Genomic DNA, 17,160 nt, shown 5'->3' with positions numbered 1-17,160 from the left:
TATAAAGCATTCTGAAGCTTCCATTCTGTATAGACAATACCCAATACCCATGTAATCCAGAAAAGGGGGAGATGAACTCAAAGTAGCAGTTTTAAAAAATAAACTGTGAAGTGACAGCACATGTAATTATTTTTTTTTTAAAGTGTTAGTTTTCAGAAGTTTTGAACATCACTCACCCCTTTATGATTTGCACACTGGATGTTAACAAACTGCAGCAACAATGGCTGCAGATTTTAACACAATACACTAGAACTTAAATAGAAAAAGCATCAGCAGCCTAAATAGGAAATGCCAAATACCCAAATATTAGAAACTGCATCGTAAAGTCAAATACCATTGTAAGTACACTGAGCAGGCCCACAGGAATAGGATCTTGTTTTACTCTTTCTGCAACCAGGTCCACTAGCAACATAAGCATGTTGTATATTCCTTCATGGATTTCAGTTCCCCATTTGTGAACAGCACTGGATGTCAACAGCTAAAAAAAAAAAAAAATAATAAAAAGTAGTATTTTGACGTTTAAGCACGATCACAAAACATGAGAAATTTATCAACCCCTGAGACTGTTTTCAGAGCAAATGTTTCCTTAGAGTGTACTAATCACTGTCTGGCATGTTTACCAGATGCTCTCCCTGCACTAAAGGCTTAAGAACTAATTAAATTTGTAATTTCACTGAAGAACACCTTACATTTTATTTTCTGTTATAAGCCGTGATTTATCAAAGCAAACTGTTTTCCATTCCCATGCACTAGTAAAGACTGTAACCTTTGCAAAGAACAACTAATATGAAACTAATTTGTTTGCAGATTGAACACACAGGTACTAAATCTTCAAGTAGGTGTATCACAAAGCTGCATTGATTCAGCTGTAATAACCATTTACCAATTCACACTTTTCAAGCCATTTCTACTGGAAAACAAAAAACATGTGCTGTGAAGAGAGAGGTATTTAATGCTGCTTTCCCACCTACATGTGGGACATGTGGAAACATTTAAAGAACCTTTATCTTTAAATCTAGTCTGTTGTAGTTTATAAAGGACATTAATCTTCCATCTGCAAATTTAATTTAATTTCTGCTAGCTGTGTCTGAACATCAGCAGTTAAAAAGCTTAATACTTTAAATAAAATTAAGTTTTGTACTGTAGAGTTTCTTGCAAATATTTCAGCAAGTTGTAAATTCAGAACATTCTAAAATTTAGATTTCTACAGATTATCCTTCTGGAGGAGCAATCTACACTATTTAACATGCAAAAAATATCAAGTGCTTTAAAAGCACTGTATGTACTTTAACAGCTAAATGGAAAAAGAATTTTTTCCTTAAGTTTCTATATTCCTTAAATATACTTACAATCTCACTATTTTAAGATTAGGACTGAGTAACTTTTTAAAAGGTGTATATATGTCATTATTCATATCATTTAAACCCTGAGCAAGAAATTCAGGCAGTTTTCAAAATGGAATAGCGGGAAATAAATTGGTTTTAGGGAGCTCTGTAGAGAAAACTCACAACAACCCAGAGAAGGACAGCCAAAGGCACATTGGGCATTAAACACTGAGGGGAAATACAAATTCTAAACAGATAGTGAAAAGAGGTAAGAAAGAATTTAACAGCCTTCCAAAGAAGCAGCAGCAAAAAAAATAGTTAAAAGAAATCTGATTTTGAACTTGCTAATGGCTGTATCCAAGGGTCTTTAAACCTGTCTTTAGGCTTCACTAATTACTACAGAGCTCTTAATTTAAAGTGGGTACAAAAAAAAAAGAATACAAAAGCTGCATGCCAGAATTGGCCAGAGTTGCAGAGCTGGGCCTTTGTATGATTTTAATCTCAGTCTATGTATGATATTAATCTAGAAAAATAACTTGAGTATGATTTTAATCTATTAATACACTCACTAGTTACCATAGTTTCTGAAGTCTGGATTACAAGACACTATTTTCACCGTGAACACCACAAAGGAACACTGAATTGGCCTACTGCATGTACTTACCTTTTTAAATGCTTCAGGCATGCATCTGTCCATAAATCTTTTGCAGTTCTCATCAGAATCAGAAAGACCTTTAGAGAAAGGAGAGTAATTTTTTTTAGAAAAGTATTTTTTAAAAAATATTTTCAAAGATTACCTCAGGGAGCTCTTTGCAAGTTTTTGGGAACACCAATCAAAACCAGCAGTAATAAAGTGCTACTGTTTATTTGTAAATAGCATGCTTTTTCAGGCACAAAATGTGAGTCAAGAGAACCTGCCTTCTAGAATTAAGAAGTTTCCCAATGTTCCACCTTATACAACTTATTCAAGCATTATTAGCACTGTAAGCATTTCTCCCTTCAAAGTTTACTACTCATACCAACTTCAGATCATTGCTAATGCTTCACAGCCTCCACCCAAAACCAAATCCAAGTACAGCTTTTTAACACAGGTTAGAAACAAAGGAGCAACCCAGAACAACCTAACAACTTCCATTTTTTCCAACAGATTATAATATCCCTTTAGTCTGCCATCAGGCATGATGGAAAAGCTGTCTTGCATTCATTATATACCAGTTGTTGGGCACGATGCCTCCATAACACTATTAACCCCAGCCAAATACTGAATACAGAAAAGTCAAATTCAGGTCTAATGCAGTATAAGCATTTCACTGGGGAAAAACAACCAGTTATACAAGCATGCTACAGCATGGATTTAGATGACAGCTTGTTTTTACTAATGGAAAATAACGAGCACAATGAGAAAAACTGTCAGTAATTCAGCTCTGAAAAACCGTAATTCCTACAATCAGTAGAACATAAAGAAACATGTGCTCCACTTTTTTAAAAAGCTTAAGTAAACAAATTACTTTAGAGGAAAAAAAAAAGATACCAACATTCTTTTTAGAGCATTGGGCAGAATATTCAATGTTAAACCACTTTCACAGAGATGTGATCATTCTGCATGGTGCTAAGTAAACAACTGCAAGATTCATATGAAAGAGATAACCGCCCATCATAATGTCTATGAAATCCTTTGAACAGATAATCCTTGTACTTCTAGAAACAGAACTTACCTAGTCTTGCTAGGTAGGTGGATGCAATTAGGCACTTGCCTAGAGATTCTTCCCGCTTATAGGGTATGGACCAGTGATCTGTTAAAACTCTGCTCTCCAGTTCATACAAGTTAGTTGTTGGAAACTCAATACCTTCACCAGAGCAATTTCCATTTTCATCATTTTTCTGTGAATAAAAAGGAAGTTCAAGCAAAACAATTTTTATCTCTATCCTAGACACTTTAAAAGATTTAGTACCTTCAGAAAAAGCAGCTGTGCTTGTAACAAGCATGTCAAATTCTCAACAACCCTGAGGCTGCTTGTGTTTTTCAAAGCAGAACTTAGTATTTCCATTTCAATTGAAGGGATTACATACCTTTATGTATTTCATGTAGGTGATAACTACCATGTTTACATAACTAATTGCTAACTAATTGCCTATCTAAGTGGCAAATCTTGTTCCTTAGCATGTCAGATCCTACAGCCAAGTGATAAGCACTTCCAGCCCCTGTGAGACTGTAGGGTACAAAACTCGATCTTCATAAAACTGCATATTAATCCTCTGTTCAACAACTGCTGTAGAATTTATTCTAAGGGGGGGCAATTTCATCATCCTCTCACCTTATCACGTTAAGAAACACAAGACACTAATTCAGTACCTCAGGATTATTTTGTTTTTACTAGCTAATTATCTATAAAGAAAAATATCTCTCTCAAATATAGTTGCCCAACAAGAAACTACAATCATCCTTCTCTTGAAGTCAAAATGAGTTACTGGAAAATATTCTGGAAGGCAAACAGGGAAAAAGCTAGCACATGTCTGCAGCTAAGCTTTCAAGGCTTCCTTGCTAGTGCCACTAGCTATTTCTGTGTACAGGCAGAACACAGAATTAGTCCCACGTTCCTTGCCAAGTGCCATATGAGGTAACTGCCTCAGCAGTACCAAATGAAAGAGTAAACAAGTGATCCATTTGTTTTCTTTTGTTTATTTTTTAACCTCACATAGACACCAGCTACCCAATGTGTCAACGAGTTCACATGGACTAACTTTCCCTGCCTTCACATGAGCAGACAACTCAAGCAGGGGAAAGGGCAGTGTTGGGATCAGGCCAGGCAGCAACCAGGACCAACTGTCAGAGGCAAACACAAGTGCAGTGATGGTAACAAGGTCCCCCTGAGAGAGAAGACAGAGACATGTAGGGAGGAAGGGCAAGTAGGAAACACGTACAAGAGTGTGTGTGTGGGGGAAACCAAACCAGGGTCAGGAACAGAAAAGGAACAAACAGAAAGGAATAAACCAAAAGAAAGACCTGAACTCAGGAGGGTATGGTATACAAAGAATGAAATAAACGCATGCAGACAAGTGTGCTTCCAGCTCTCTCACTACACTTGCTATTTGCAGGATTAGACCTGTTTATTAAAAAATAAATATGTCATATTCACTTCCATAATGGCTCAAAAATATTAAGCCAAGGAAACAGCAATTGTACAGAGCGTACCCTTTAAAGTTCAATGGTGCAGGTGAAAATAGCAAACAGTGGCTGGACTTACTAAATGTTCTGGAAAGCAGCAGTAAAGTTTATAGGAATGGAACACAAAATCGTGCTCAGAAAAAAACCAAACATGTCAGTGTTTGGGAAGTAAGGTGCTACCTTTCCCCAAACCTCCACCACACATTCAGTCCTAAGTCTGCCATTATGGGAAGTTGTACTTTAACTGACCTGAATATCAACTTCTGAAACTGTTGTCATTTGATCCAGTACTGTGCATGGAAGTCTAATGTAATTAGCAAACCATGCCCTGTTTAAATACTTCAAGTTTTGGAGAAGATATGCCTAAAGGTTTAAATGAAAAGACACCGAAAGCAAAAGTTTTCTAGGAAATATCCTGTTGTACTAAGTAAACAAACAACAGTTAGGTTCACAACTTTTGTAAAGCACACCCATCCAGAACACAAAACCACTTCCTGTGGAAAATAAGTGTGCAGTTACAAAGAAAACCCTTACAGCAAGAGTACAGGATACAGTGATTAGTCTAATAAAGGTAGGAGTACAATATAAACACCCAACTGCTACCTGTTCAGCAATTTCAGTTCAGCCCAGACTTGTAGCAAAGGAAAGCAACATTGCAACAGATGATTACAGTAACTGAGCTACCCTCGCTCCATTCCTTGGAGGAAACTGTCCGTGTTCAATAAAAGTAGTGTTAGCAACGGAGAGTTTCAAGAGGTGCCGTCTAATAGCAGTGCAGACCTTAAACTGCTGCTGAAAAGCTCCACTTGTTCTGCTTCCCCATCTGCATCTAAGCAACGCTGCTCTTTATTTACTTCTTTTGACACAAGCGATTGCCAGTATCTGTAACACAGAAATTCGTAAGGGAAGAGTGAAGTAACATATGTTCTTCACTGTACATTTAGCTTCCACAAATAAGGCATTATATTAAATTGCACTAAGGACATGTCTGGCCTGTTGCTGGATGGCATCTACCAACAATGCAGTGAAAAGATTTTTTAAAAAATTATTTTTTTTGTTACACAAGAAATAACAATGGGTGCAGTACTGGGAATACTGCCCTAGTAACAATGGGAACTGTTTGCACTGAAGGAGCGTATCTTTGGTACATAGCACTAGAGACAGCAAGTCTTCTTGCTCGTCAGTTTTCTGCTACTGAAACCCTGCCCAGAAAGTACCAAATTAAATTATTTATTAATTTTAGAACTATCACAGCTACGGTGAAGCCTGCAACAGTCTCAAATAAATGCCCAGGTAGTTTAAAACTCAAATTCCCCTTCAAACATTTACTAAATTTAATACCCTGCATTTCTTGGAGATTACTGCTATGCTCAGTTTGTATTACTGCAGAATGAGTCTTGTTTCTTAGAATATACCTAGTATGAGTAACAGTCTCTTTAAAGACTTATTGCTGCTCTTTTATAATTAGTGTCCTTCTGTGCAAGAAAAAACCCAAACTGCCCACCATCCAATTTTTAAATTGATTTGTTTATTGCTCTTTAAAGCGAGGGGTTTATTAACAGCAGCTAGCAGCTGTAGCAAGGTGCAATGTCAGCTCAGCTCTTGCACAATTTTGCATTGGCTCACTAACCCACACGGGCTGCAGAACTTACTTGCTCTGTTGACATTTGTAAATGCAGCACAGTTCTGGACAGCCACGATTAACACTTCCTAACTGAGGAGCTAGGAATTGTCACTACCCACTCTACTGACATGGGTCCACAGGTGAAACCAAGCTTTTGCAGAAAGAGTATGCTATGCATGAAAGTAAATAGTACACAGGGCCATGTCAGCCTCCCAGAAAAGTGGTTTTCTGGGTCTCTGGGGAATTACATGTTAGGTGGTTTGTTGTGGGTTTTTTTGTTTGTTTGGGGGTTTCTGTTTCTTTTGTGTTTTGTTTTGGTTGGTTTTTTTTTTTAATTTTATTAAATATACAGAGAAACCACCTCCTTCCCCTCAAATAGATGACTTAAGAATGCTGTCTGCCAGTTGATGATGACCTACATCAGGACTATGCAATTCTGGATGAAAAGACTTAATACTGGACTGGCACCTGACATGTTAGGGATTTGTAGGGATATTCTCCAATAATAGAATAGTAAAAAGCAAAAAAACCACTATTCCTGGTGGCCAACTGGTCATCCAAAGATAAACTGCCTAGAAGTCTGTAAGAATCGACCATTTTCTGAGATAGGAAATCATGGTGCACATCACACATCCTGTGACTATTCTCCCTTCTGCAGCTGACAGACCTTTAACATAATTTTGCATGCCCTCTGATGTATCTCTTATTACACAAAAGCCCTAAATATCCCCCCATTCGAACAGTATTGACTCTTGGCTTATTTTCAAAGTAAGAAAATGCAGTTATGTCTAAACATACACACACAGGCTCCCAAAAGAAATAGCCTCACATGAACAGTCTCAAGCACTGACTCAAGATTCTCACTCCAGGGACCTGGCACCTCCCAGAGCTGTTTGCAAGGCTGAATAAACAAAAATTGTTTAATATCTGATCAATAAAGCATTTTTGAATCTGTAGTGTAAAACCTTCCACGTAAAACTAACACAAAACAAAGATGAGCCCTCACACAAAAAGTAAAATATGAATTAACTTTAATTGCGAAAAGGTCATAGTTCAAAGCTTCAAAATGTATTCCTGCAGTGTTCAGCTGATTAACTCATCAAACACTGTTTAACTAAAGCTGCTGACATTTACCACACCAGTCTGGTCACTTCACATAAAATAACTAGGAGTTTAAGAAAGTGTTTTGATGCTAATTGGCAGTCTTAGTAATGAAATTACAGTCAAATTATGATTTAAATTTGTTAATATGATTTTGATAGAAGGCTACTAACAGAATTTATTATCACGAGAGCTAAATCACATTATGTGCTCTTGAATCTAGTACAACTTATGAAACAGAACCCCCAAAGTCATGTTTCTTTAAACAAGCAATAGGATCACACTTTCTAAGACACCAGCAGACCAGCTGCCTTCACCTCATCCTAATAAATAATTTTCACAAAATGACCAGCATTTATAGTCAAGAAAACAGATTTCTGATGCTTCACTGTATTGTTAAAAAAAAGAAGAAACCGTATTTTATACTATGCACCTGTAAACTGGACCAAACATAATTGCTCTGCAAAGCAATAATGAAAAAATAATGCTTAAAGCCAGAATTAGAAGCTAAGAGTTCTAGGTCCACCTTTCAGTTTTTATCACAGATATACTGAGCAATAACAAGGAAATCAATTTTTCAATGCTTCAGCTTCCCCAGCTGTAACGTGACAACAGTAATACTTCCCTCTGTCACAGCACGCTGATGCAGACACTAGCAAATGGTGCAAAGTACTGCAAGATGCTCAGGTGGAGGCAAGGTAAGAGAAATACATCACATACCCATAAAAACAGACAGAGCCCTTCTCTGCTCTCTCATCTATTACGTCCATCAATCTGCGGGAGAAGCTATGAATCCTGAAGTCATGACTTGACAGTCTGTCCACCTGCCAGACTACAGATTAAAGCATCTTTTACTTGCATGCCTGGATGTCAATTCTTTTTTTCTTTTAATTAAATCCTAAAAGGAGGCTATTCTGTTACCTAGAACACACTCACAGGGGTAAGAATTAAAAAGCTTTCAAATAAATCAAAACTACCACCTTGCACTTACGCTTGAACACACCAAGCATGCCACTGAATGTTTTTAAAAAATATTGTTATATTTTCCATACCTGTAACCTACTTGCTTTTTATAAACTGGTACTCCATGAGCTTAAAGAATTTCTTTAAACTCACGTTATGTGGCAGGTGTGGCCAAAATTGAGAAGTATTTCCCAGTTGCCTTTTCTTGCCATCAGATCAAACTCTTTTAACCCACATTACTAGGAGCAAGCTTGGTATCCTGTTACGAATATGACAATATTAGTAAGCCTCAGAAAATAGTGTCATACATAGAATTTCCACGTTTCTTATTTAGCAATAAGAAAACCCACTGTGATTTCCCAAACATTTTACTGACAATCAGACATTTATTTGCAAAGTATAGTAACAGTTTTTAACTGTTTGAAGTCCTAAACAGATACAGCACTGTCCTCTTGCATTTTCATCCCCAGGAAAAAAACTCTGCATGCAAAACTTCTGAATATAGCTAGAAGTGCTTTTTGTTATTTACATTCCACTAAGGGAGACACATAGATTTTTTTGTTTGATTCTTTTTACATAGAAATTAAGGTATTTAGATCAAATTTTTACTACGCACTGCTTCACAGAAGTACATGTGGCCTTGCAATAAGAAAAAATATTAGTATTTCATCATGATAATAAGGACTGAGACCAGTCTATCACTACAGGAAAATAAATCTTATGTTACAGACTCCACCTAACTGAAGCCGATTTGGACTCACCTCACCACGAAGATATCCTAAGAAAACTCATATTTATCTGGTGAATGTTCTCTCAAAGTTTTGGACACTGATCTTAACTGAGAGGAGTACAAGTGCACTACAATGAATGCATGGTAGTAGTTGTAAGGGATTACAACAATTCAACTACAAACCCTTGTGGCTCCCTGCCACTCCACCTCTCACAACCAAGAACTGTGTAAGACTGGGCCTAAGAACACAACAGGAATTTTAAAAATAAAAATACATTCAGTAAAGCTAGACATTAACCAGGATTAAAAACATTGCTTATACTGGTCTCCCTGATAATGGTGCAATGTTACTAAGCAATATTCCCCAATGTACTTGGCTAGTTGCTCAGAGGTAAACACAGTACTAAGCACTACAACAAAACAAAATAATCAAGGCTCTGGAAAAAAAAAAAAAAAAATCACATTTGAATGAAAAGATCAATTTAACCTAAAATAAAAGGAGTATATGCTCTTTTATATTACTGTTACCATAGTATTCAGCAAAATCTGCAGCAGACAGATTTGTTACAACCACTTTTGGCAATGTATCTTTGATAACTAGTTGTAGGCGAGGGAAAGGTCATGGAAAGCACTGTTAAGAATGCCATTCATAAGGAACCAAGGAAAACACACACTTATCTTGCATGTGTTTTCAGTATTGTCTGTGGATATACTTAAAAAACTTACTGTTAGTGTAACTACAAAAGCCAGAGTTGATACCGAAATTCCTCCCAACCCTTGAGTTTTCATAAGCACAAAACCCCATGCTTATTTCCAAATAACTCAAAATAACTTTGTGCGGTATCAGATAAACATTGTGCTTTAATACAATAAAACAATGAATCACAAATGTTTATTATTTCAGTACTTAATTTTAGGTCAATACTTCTATCTCCCTGTGCCAAAACATCAGGCATTAATAGAGAAGTGATGCAGAAACACTAAAGTATTTAACATTTTAGTGACCAAAGGTCAGGCTCTGGAAGGGAGAATTAATTCAGTAACACGGCTAAACGCTCATCTATACTTCTATTCTATGGATGCATACTGATGTATAGCGAGACAGAAACTAGAACTGACAAAGCAGCTGACAAAAAGTTTGACATCAAGTTCTACAATGTATAATTACAAAACTGTTATTAACTCATATGAAAAGTCTTTAAATGCCCCACTGGGCATCAGAACAAGAGAAGCCAGAACTGGTGTAAAGCAGTGAGGAGGAAGATCAAGCGGCAAGAAACACACTGGCTTTTTTTAATTAATTTTAATTTGGCCCGTGAAGCATAACTGAAACATACATACCAAAGACTATTCCTATGGCAGCACAAATACATGGGTGGGGTTTTTTTTCCCAAAATAAGAGCTTACAAAAGAAACAGGCACTTCCTCTCTATCTTTGCCCTTCTCATACAAAGAGCTACTGTTCCTTAATCCAAAAGCAATCCAAATGATTTGCTGGAATTAACTTCTAACACTGGCTAATTTGTTTTTATTCTCATTCTTCCTCAGTATTTCACTTCCTTATTAAACAGCTGCCACAGAATAGCACTGTAAACTGGGAAGATGACCAGAAAATGCCTCCAGAGAACATTATACCAAAGACACTTCCTGCCCAGCTGAGAAGTTGGCTATACAGAGTTGTGTCCTACCTCCACTGACCCCAAAGGCATCACCTTCACTGGTGAAACAGGAATTATAAAGTGCTTGTCTCAATCCAAAGCTTACTCTAACAATTACATGGCAATGAGTTCATAAGTTATTTGAAACAAAGCTTACATTTAAAATTAACCAACTGCACCTCTCAGTATTGCCCCTATTTTCTTTAGCTTCATGTAGCATCTCTGTTAGTCTGTGTTATATCAAGAATGAAAACCAGGGTATTTCCTTTCAAAATCCAAGAAATCATTAACTTAACTAGAATCTAAAAAGAGGTGCTACACCAGGGGCACTAATTTTGGAAAACAGCGATGCTGAAAACCAGGAGTGCTAAAATACTAATTCCACTTGACATTCTGATGGCATCCAGCCAGGGACTCAATGCCAGAATCCACCACAGAGCTTTATTTGATTGCTTAATTGTTTTACAAGGCCAATTCCTAGACAAGCCACACTGTAAAACTTCCACATGAGAATGCCAGAAATACTCACTTTTGCAAAGCTCAACACTACTTACAAGACAGGAGATTGACTTTAAATTTATAAAATTACAGCATGAAATCCATCTCATTTGCTTGAAGGCTAAATACCATTTTTGTCTTTAAATAAATACAGCTCCTTCCATTCAAGGATCAAAAAACTTCACAAGCTAAAACAGAGGTTAAGTTACACACCCACCATGACGAATCGCATCTGTGGTAGAACTGCTTTCAGTACTGAGCGCTAATAATGTGGAGAGATAGGGCTTTGAACACAATAGTTCTGCAGCATGACTAGTGAGAATGTTCCTGGCACTGTTACTACAGTTGCTGTCCTGTTTCTTTTGCAAAACCTCCTTCTCTGAAATCAAACACCACCTCAAAAGCAACCCTGGACAAGTTTTATTATAAACCTTCTCTACTAAAATGTGGTGTATATGAGCTTTTGATCCAGTTCAACTTAAAAAAAAAAAAAAGAAGAAGTCAAAAGAGCACATGCCAAAGGAGACAGGAATAGCCAGAAGGTAATATAATCTGTTCATCACAATTTACCCAAAGGGTCATAGTAATGACTCTCAGAAGCTGTTTAAAAACAAATCAAAATTATTTAAGTAAAGGTTATACAAACCATTGTTACATGTTCCATACTTTTAGTGTAAGTGGGTTCCTATCCCTTACCACAATTTTAAGTTCTCTGGTCACAACCCCCGCATTAATTTTAGCCTGCTCATCTCCATCCTATTACTCCCCAACTGGTGAAAGTCAGCACTTGTGGCACTCATGGCAATTCATGGACACACTGACAGACATTGTCATCACATTCATTTATAGTCTTATCTTAAATTATAAAGATTTAGTGGCAGTTCATCAGCTTATCTGTCAGTCATATGAAAAGATGAGTATACTATCTTTCCACTCCCACCACTCAGCAAAGAATCACACCGTAGAAGTCTGTATGTTGCCTAAGGAATAAACACAGATTCTTGCCAAAATGCACTTACCAGATTTACTTCAGCCAACAGACATAAACAGCAGTTATGTCAAACAGGCAAAGTTACCTTTTGCAAAAGCAGGTGATCTCAGCCTGTCAAAGTGGTTTGGTACTACACAGGGTAGAACTTGAAACCAGCTGTGAACCTAAAACTGAACTTCTTGATATTTCAGGAAGGCTGCACAAACGAATGTTAAGCCCCCTTTGTACTTTCAAGTTTGCCTGCCCTTTTTCTTTTAATGAGTTAAGCATGGTCATGCTAACAGTATCAACTCCACAAGTGCACCACAGCTATTAACTTAAAATTGAATCAGCTGCACACTCTTTGGAAGCCTGCTGGAACCGAAGTTTTAGCCCTTGTGAAAATGAATTTATGTACAGCTTCATCTCAGGTCTCACACAGAAAGCACAGGGCACATGTCAGGTGAGCTCATAGCAGCTGTCTTGCTGCTGGGCCAATTATTCCAAATTCAGGCTTCTGTAATGCCTCCAGGCACCCCTGAAGATGAGCAGTCTGGACCACTGAAAGAGGACTCACGCTGGTTTTGCCACCTTATCTAAAGAAAACACATCTTTACTAGTATGCTATATATCTAGTTGCTGTGTTATTCTCAAAGAAAACCAACAGACAAGTCTTTCTTTGATCAACACCCTTACTGAACAGAACAGATTCTAACATTATGTAATAGAAACCAAATAAGCATATGCAAACATAATAGATTCATTACTGATTAGGGAAAATGTAAAATGTTTAATCTTTCATAAATCTATTCTTATATGCATGGTAACTGTACTCAGCCAAAAAAAAGGAATGTAAATAGGAAGTACAGACCTGTTACACACACGTCTTTGAGAATGACTACAGCTTTCCTGTTATTTTTAAGGTAAAAAAAATCTAATCCTGTCTTTTGTTCATGAAGAAGATTACTAGACCAGAAAATTTTATTTAAGGGAAAATTTCTATTAATTGTGCTCTTTTGATCTGTATGTTCATGTACATTGCTGATACATAAAATCCAAAAATAAACCGAAAACTTAACATGCCACTACGTCCCCACTAAATAAAAGTTAAAACTGATATTATGATGAGGGGGAATACACACTCTTAAGAGTTGTTAGAAAGAGAGATGATACTGAGAGGGAAAAAACCAGAAACAACATCTGAATTATCACAAGATAGTACGGCGTACAATATGTTTCAACATAATGTATATGACTACAAAGAATAATACAGCTATTAGTGCAATGCCTTTCTGTACAGCTTCATATGTCATAAGCTTGTGCTGAGTAGAAAGCTACTTACTGATTAACCACCTAAGTAATAGCTGTATTTATTAAATGTAGTTCTAAATTATATTTGAAGAATAAAAAAACCCAAGAACTGCTCATATATAATTTTTCCCTTTTACAAAATACATGTCAAAAGCTGCTAGGTTGTACTGCAACATGAGACAAATAAGCACAGGCAACAATCCCAAGTCTTAAAAGAGTTTTGCAGGTATAACCCTCACATTACAAAAATACTGCTTTGCATACATGTGCAGTTGACAGATGCTCATATGGAAATGAAGCCAATTACAAAATTGAGGTCTGAATTTATATAAAGTTTCAAGTAACGAGATACTGCAATCCTTCTGAAATGTCTACTTTGTGCAGTCATTTGCCTACATTGAAATGTTTTGGTTTCCCTCCTGTGGGTTAACAAGAACACAAGTAAAAACAAACAAGAACATGAGTGGCAAAGGAAACCATGAAGTGTAAGTTTGATCAGACATACAAGCTGAAATAACAGGGAGAAAAGTCCTCTTAGAGTTGTCAAAGTGTCATCTGTCATAGGAACAAGAGGGGGGAAAAAAGTGCTTCTCTGGAGTTTACACTGACAGCTTCTCTTGAAATGTCATACTGACAACCCAGATTGTCCCAACCAACACCATATCTGATAGGAAAATCCACCCTCTTGGTGGCTACAGAGATCTGAATGCAAACAAGGAGAACTCTCTTTCACCCCCAACTCTTAAAGACAAAAGTTAGAAACCAGTTCCCTATTGCTTCCACCAGTGAAGTTAAACAGCGACTCCTCTTCTGCACAGCACACATGCCATTCCACAAATCACCTTACCCCACAAACATACATCATCAGCCTATAGGAGCTAAGGATCTAAACCAGTTAATTCAGCGAACAGGATCATGTATCTTTATTCTGCAAGATTGGACTTCAATATACCGAGGCTACAGATATGGGTGATCTGCGCAAGCGTGGCTATGTACAGGAAGATACACACGTGTATTCTTTGTACATATTTATAGATACATACACAACTGTACACAGAAAGATACCACTTCTGGCACTGGAAATCTTCAGGATACTGTTCACTGAATCCTGGGAGGGTACACTAGCTTCCCTGGTTTTATTCACACGTTTAGGTGTCTGCTATCCATCGCCCACTTCTTGAGACAAGAGACCATGCAAGGTGGCCCTCTGGTACCGCCCGGCAGGGCTGTTCTTCAGTTCTCATCCCCACGAGTTCCATAGCCTTTAGCTCTTTTCATATGAGCACTGTGGGAAGTTTTAGAAAAAAAGACCTGGAGGAGGAAAAGGCTTTACAGGCAGCGCTACAAGGCTGTTCTAGGCGGCAGGAAAAGCACCACGAGTGTATCTGCTGGCTGAGCAGTTCAGAGCTGTCGAAAAGGGGGGAAGAGAAAAATGCAGACAAGGAGGAAGGAGAGAATCGGGGAGAGGCCGGTGTTTTCCAGCACTTCACCTACTTCAGGTCTATTTTAGAACACAGCTATAATTTAAGGTATGAGTTAAAGCCTTTGTTTTGAAAATATCCGAGCTCACTGCATTCCTATTTCAGAATTTATGCGTAGCTTACCCAAGTAAAACCGTCTGTAAAGTAACACCCAGACCGCACTTTCCCTCACGTTGTGCTAACAGTTAGAAAAAAGTACGGTCATTAGTCAGTCGGATTATGCAAGCAGGCACAAAAGGGGCAGAGGGGGAAAAAAACACCCGACGGCAGCCCCGCATTCCTGGAATGCCAAGGGAAAGCCCGGGTGCCCTCCACCTCGCAGCCATCGCAAGGCAAAGCCGCGGCGCGCAGCCCGGGACCCAGCCCAGGCGGCCGCGGCGAAGCCCGGACCCCCGGGGCACCCACCCGAGCGCCAGGCCCCGCCGCCGCCCGCCCGCACCAGCGGCCCCCAGGCTGACAGGGGGCGGCCCAGGCCGCAGCTCACCTCGGTCTCCACCACTTCGTGGTAGGCGGGCGGCGGGTCGAAGCCACCGCCGCCGCCGCCGCCGTCCCCGTCGCCGCCGCGGGGGCCCTGCCCGCCGGCCGGGGAGCCGTGCCCGCCCGGCGGGCCCTGCCCGCTCTCCATGGGCTCGTAGCCGCCGTAGTGGAGGCCGGGCCGCTCGTTAGTAAGCAGCGCCACGGCCTCGTTGATGTCGTTCTTGGCCAGGCGCAGGGCCTTGCGGATGGCGGCCGCGTCCGAGAAGCCCATGCAGAGCAGCGTGGTCATGTGCTGCTCCTCCTCGCTCTCCATGGCCGCGCCGCGCCGGGCCGGGGGAGAGGGGGGAGGAGGGGGCCGCGAACCGAGGGGCGCCGGGCTCAGGCGCTGCCCGCCCCGCGCGCCGCCATGTTGACGGGAGCGCCTCTCCCCTCAGCCGCCGCCGCGGCGGCCGCCCCCGCCCCCCCGCGCGCGCCCTCACACGCGCGCCCCCCCCGCCCCGCCCTACCGCCCGGAAGCGGCGGCGAAGCCCGGCTGGGGAGCGCACGCCGGGACCCGCGTCACGTGACGTGGGGGGCGGTACGGCCCAGGCATGAATGGAACGGAGCGGGGGGGAGGGGGGGCTGTCGGCATAGCGACAGGAGCGGGTAGGCGTGGCCCGGGCAATGGGACCCCGGTCGGCGGGGCGGGCCGGGCCGGGTCTTGGCGGGGCTGAGGGCCGCTCTTGGGCAGTGGGGCCCGCCAGCGGTGAGCCGAGCCGCTGGTCGTTCGGCCAGTCTCCTCAGCGCTGCCCATAGCTGCTCCTTTAATTACGGTGGTGAATAGGTCCCTCAGGGGCACGGCCGGCGGAGCGGTTGCTGGTCCCCACAGCGAGAGACGACAGGCCCGGGGCAGGGGGAGACTGAGGGAAGGCGGGAAGGGGCTCGCGCAGCCGTCAGCGTCTGTGGTCAGGGAGCGCGCGGCAGGGGCAGGCGACTCCCGAGGTGCCTCGGGTCGGGTTTGTGTCCCCCCCGGGGTGCCTCGGGGCGGCTTTCGTTCCCTCACCTCAGGGAGGGTTTCAGAGGGTTTCTGTCCCCGCGAGGTGCCGAGGGGCGGGTTTCTGTCCCCTCACCTCGGGGAGGGTTTCGGAGGGTTTCTGTCCCCCGAGGCGCTGAGGGGATGGTTTCTGTCCCCCGGGTTCTGTCCCCCGAGGCGCTGAGGGGAGGGTTTCTGTCCCCCGAGGCGCTGAGGGGAGGGTTTCTGTCCCCCGAGGCGCTGAGGGGAGGGTTTCTGTCCCCCGAGGCGCTGAGGGGAGGGTTTCTGTCCCCCGGGTTCTGTCCCCCGAGGCGCTGAGGGGAGGGTTTCTGTCCCCCGGTTTCTGTCCCCCGAGGCGCTGAGGGGAAGGTTTCTGTCCCCCGAGGCGCCGAGGGGAGGGTTTCTGTCCCCCGGGTTCTGTCCCCCGAGGCGCCGAGGGGAGGGTTTCCTGCGAAGCCCAGTCCTGCCCTGCCTGTGCTTGCTGGCGGCAGCGGACTGTGGGCCGGGGGCTGGAGGGGCGGGGCGGCCTTCGGGGCCTGCCCGGGCAGGGGTCCTGGGTCACACGAGCGCACTGAGGGGTTGCTGGCTGACTGCAGGCGGAGTGCTGCCCTTCCAGCCTGCTTCTCTGTAGAACTGTGTTCTTCAAGCGTATAACATTGCAAACTGACACAGATCTGTACAAAAGGAAGCAGAGTGCGGTTGGATAGCAAAAGAAAAATAAATATTTAAAACTTGATAGTGCCCACAGCAGAAAATAAGTTGTATCTATTCCTTAAACCCGCTTAGTGAACTCTGGTACTGCATGAAATCAGTAGATCTGGATCTCCTGGCAATCTCCCAGGCA

General features: G+C 41.5%; 1 protein-coding gene across 1 annotated transcript in view; it reads right to left on the bottom strand.

The window, feature by feature from the left end:
• The window catches only part of USP24 (ubiquitin specific peptidase 24), a 65,866-nt gene extending 50,113 nt beyond the window's left edge, over positions 1 to 15,753 (bottom strand). Inside the window, exons 1-4 of the mRNA XM_056355488.1 lie at positions 15,312 to 15,753; positions 3,041 to 3,206; positions 1,990 to 2,057; positions 335 to 478 (exon numbers count right to left, since the gene is read on the bottom strand). Coding sequence (XP_056211463.1) covers positions 335 to 478; positions 1,990 to 2,057; positions 3,041 to 3,206; positions 15,312 to 15,617 — 684 coding nt within the window. The 5' untranslated portion in view covers positions 15,618 to 15,753. The remainder of the gene's footprint in view (positions 1 to 334; positions 479 to 1,989; positions 2,058 to 3,040; positions 3,207 to 15,311) is intronic.
• Positions 15,754 to 17,160: the final 1,407 nt, after the last annotated feature.

Source organism: Falco biarmicus, chromosome 11 (assembly GCF_023638135.1).
Source record: "Falco biarmicus isolate bFalBia1 chromosome 11, bFalBia1.pri, whole genome shotgun sequence".
Classification (NCBI taxonomy): Eukaryota; Metazoa; Chordata; class Aves; order Falconiformes; family Falconidae; genus Falco; species Falco biarmicus.
Note: the sequence above shows the minus strand (reverse complement) of the source record. Positions and strands in the feature narration are given on the sequence as shown.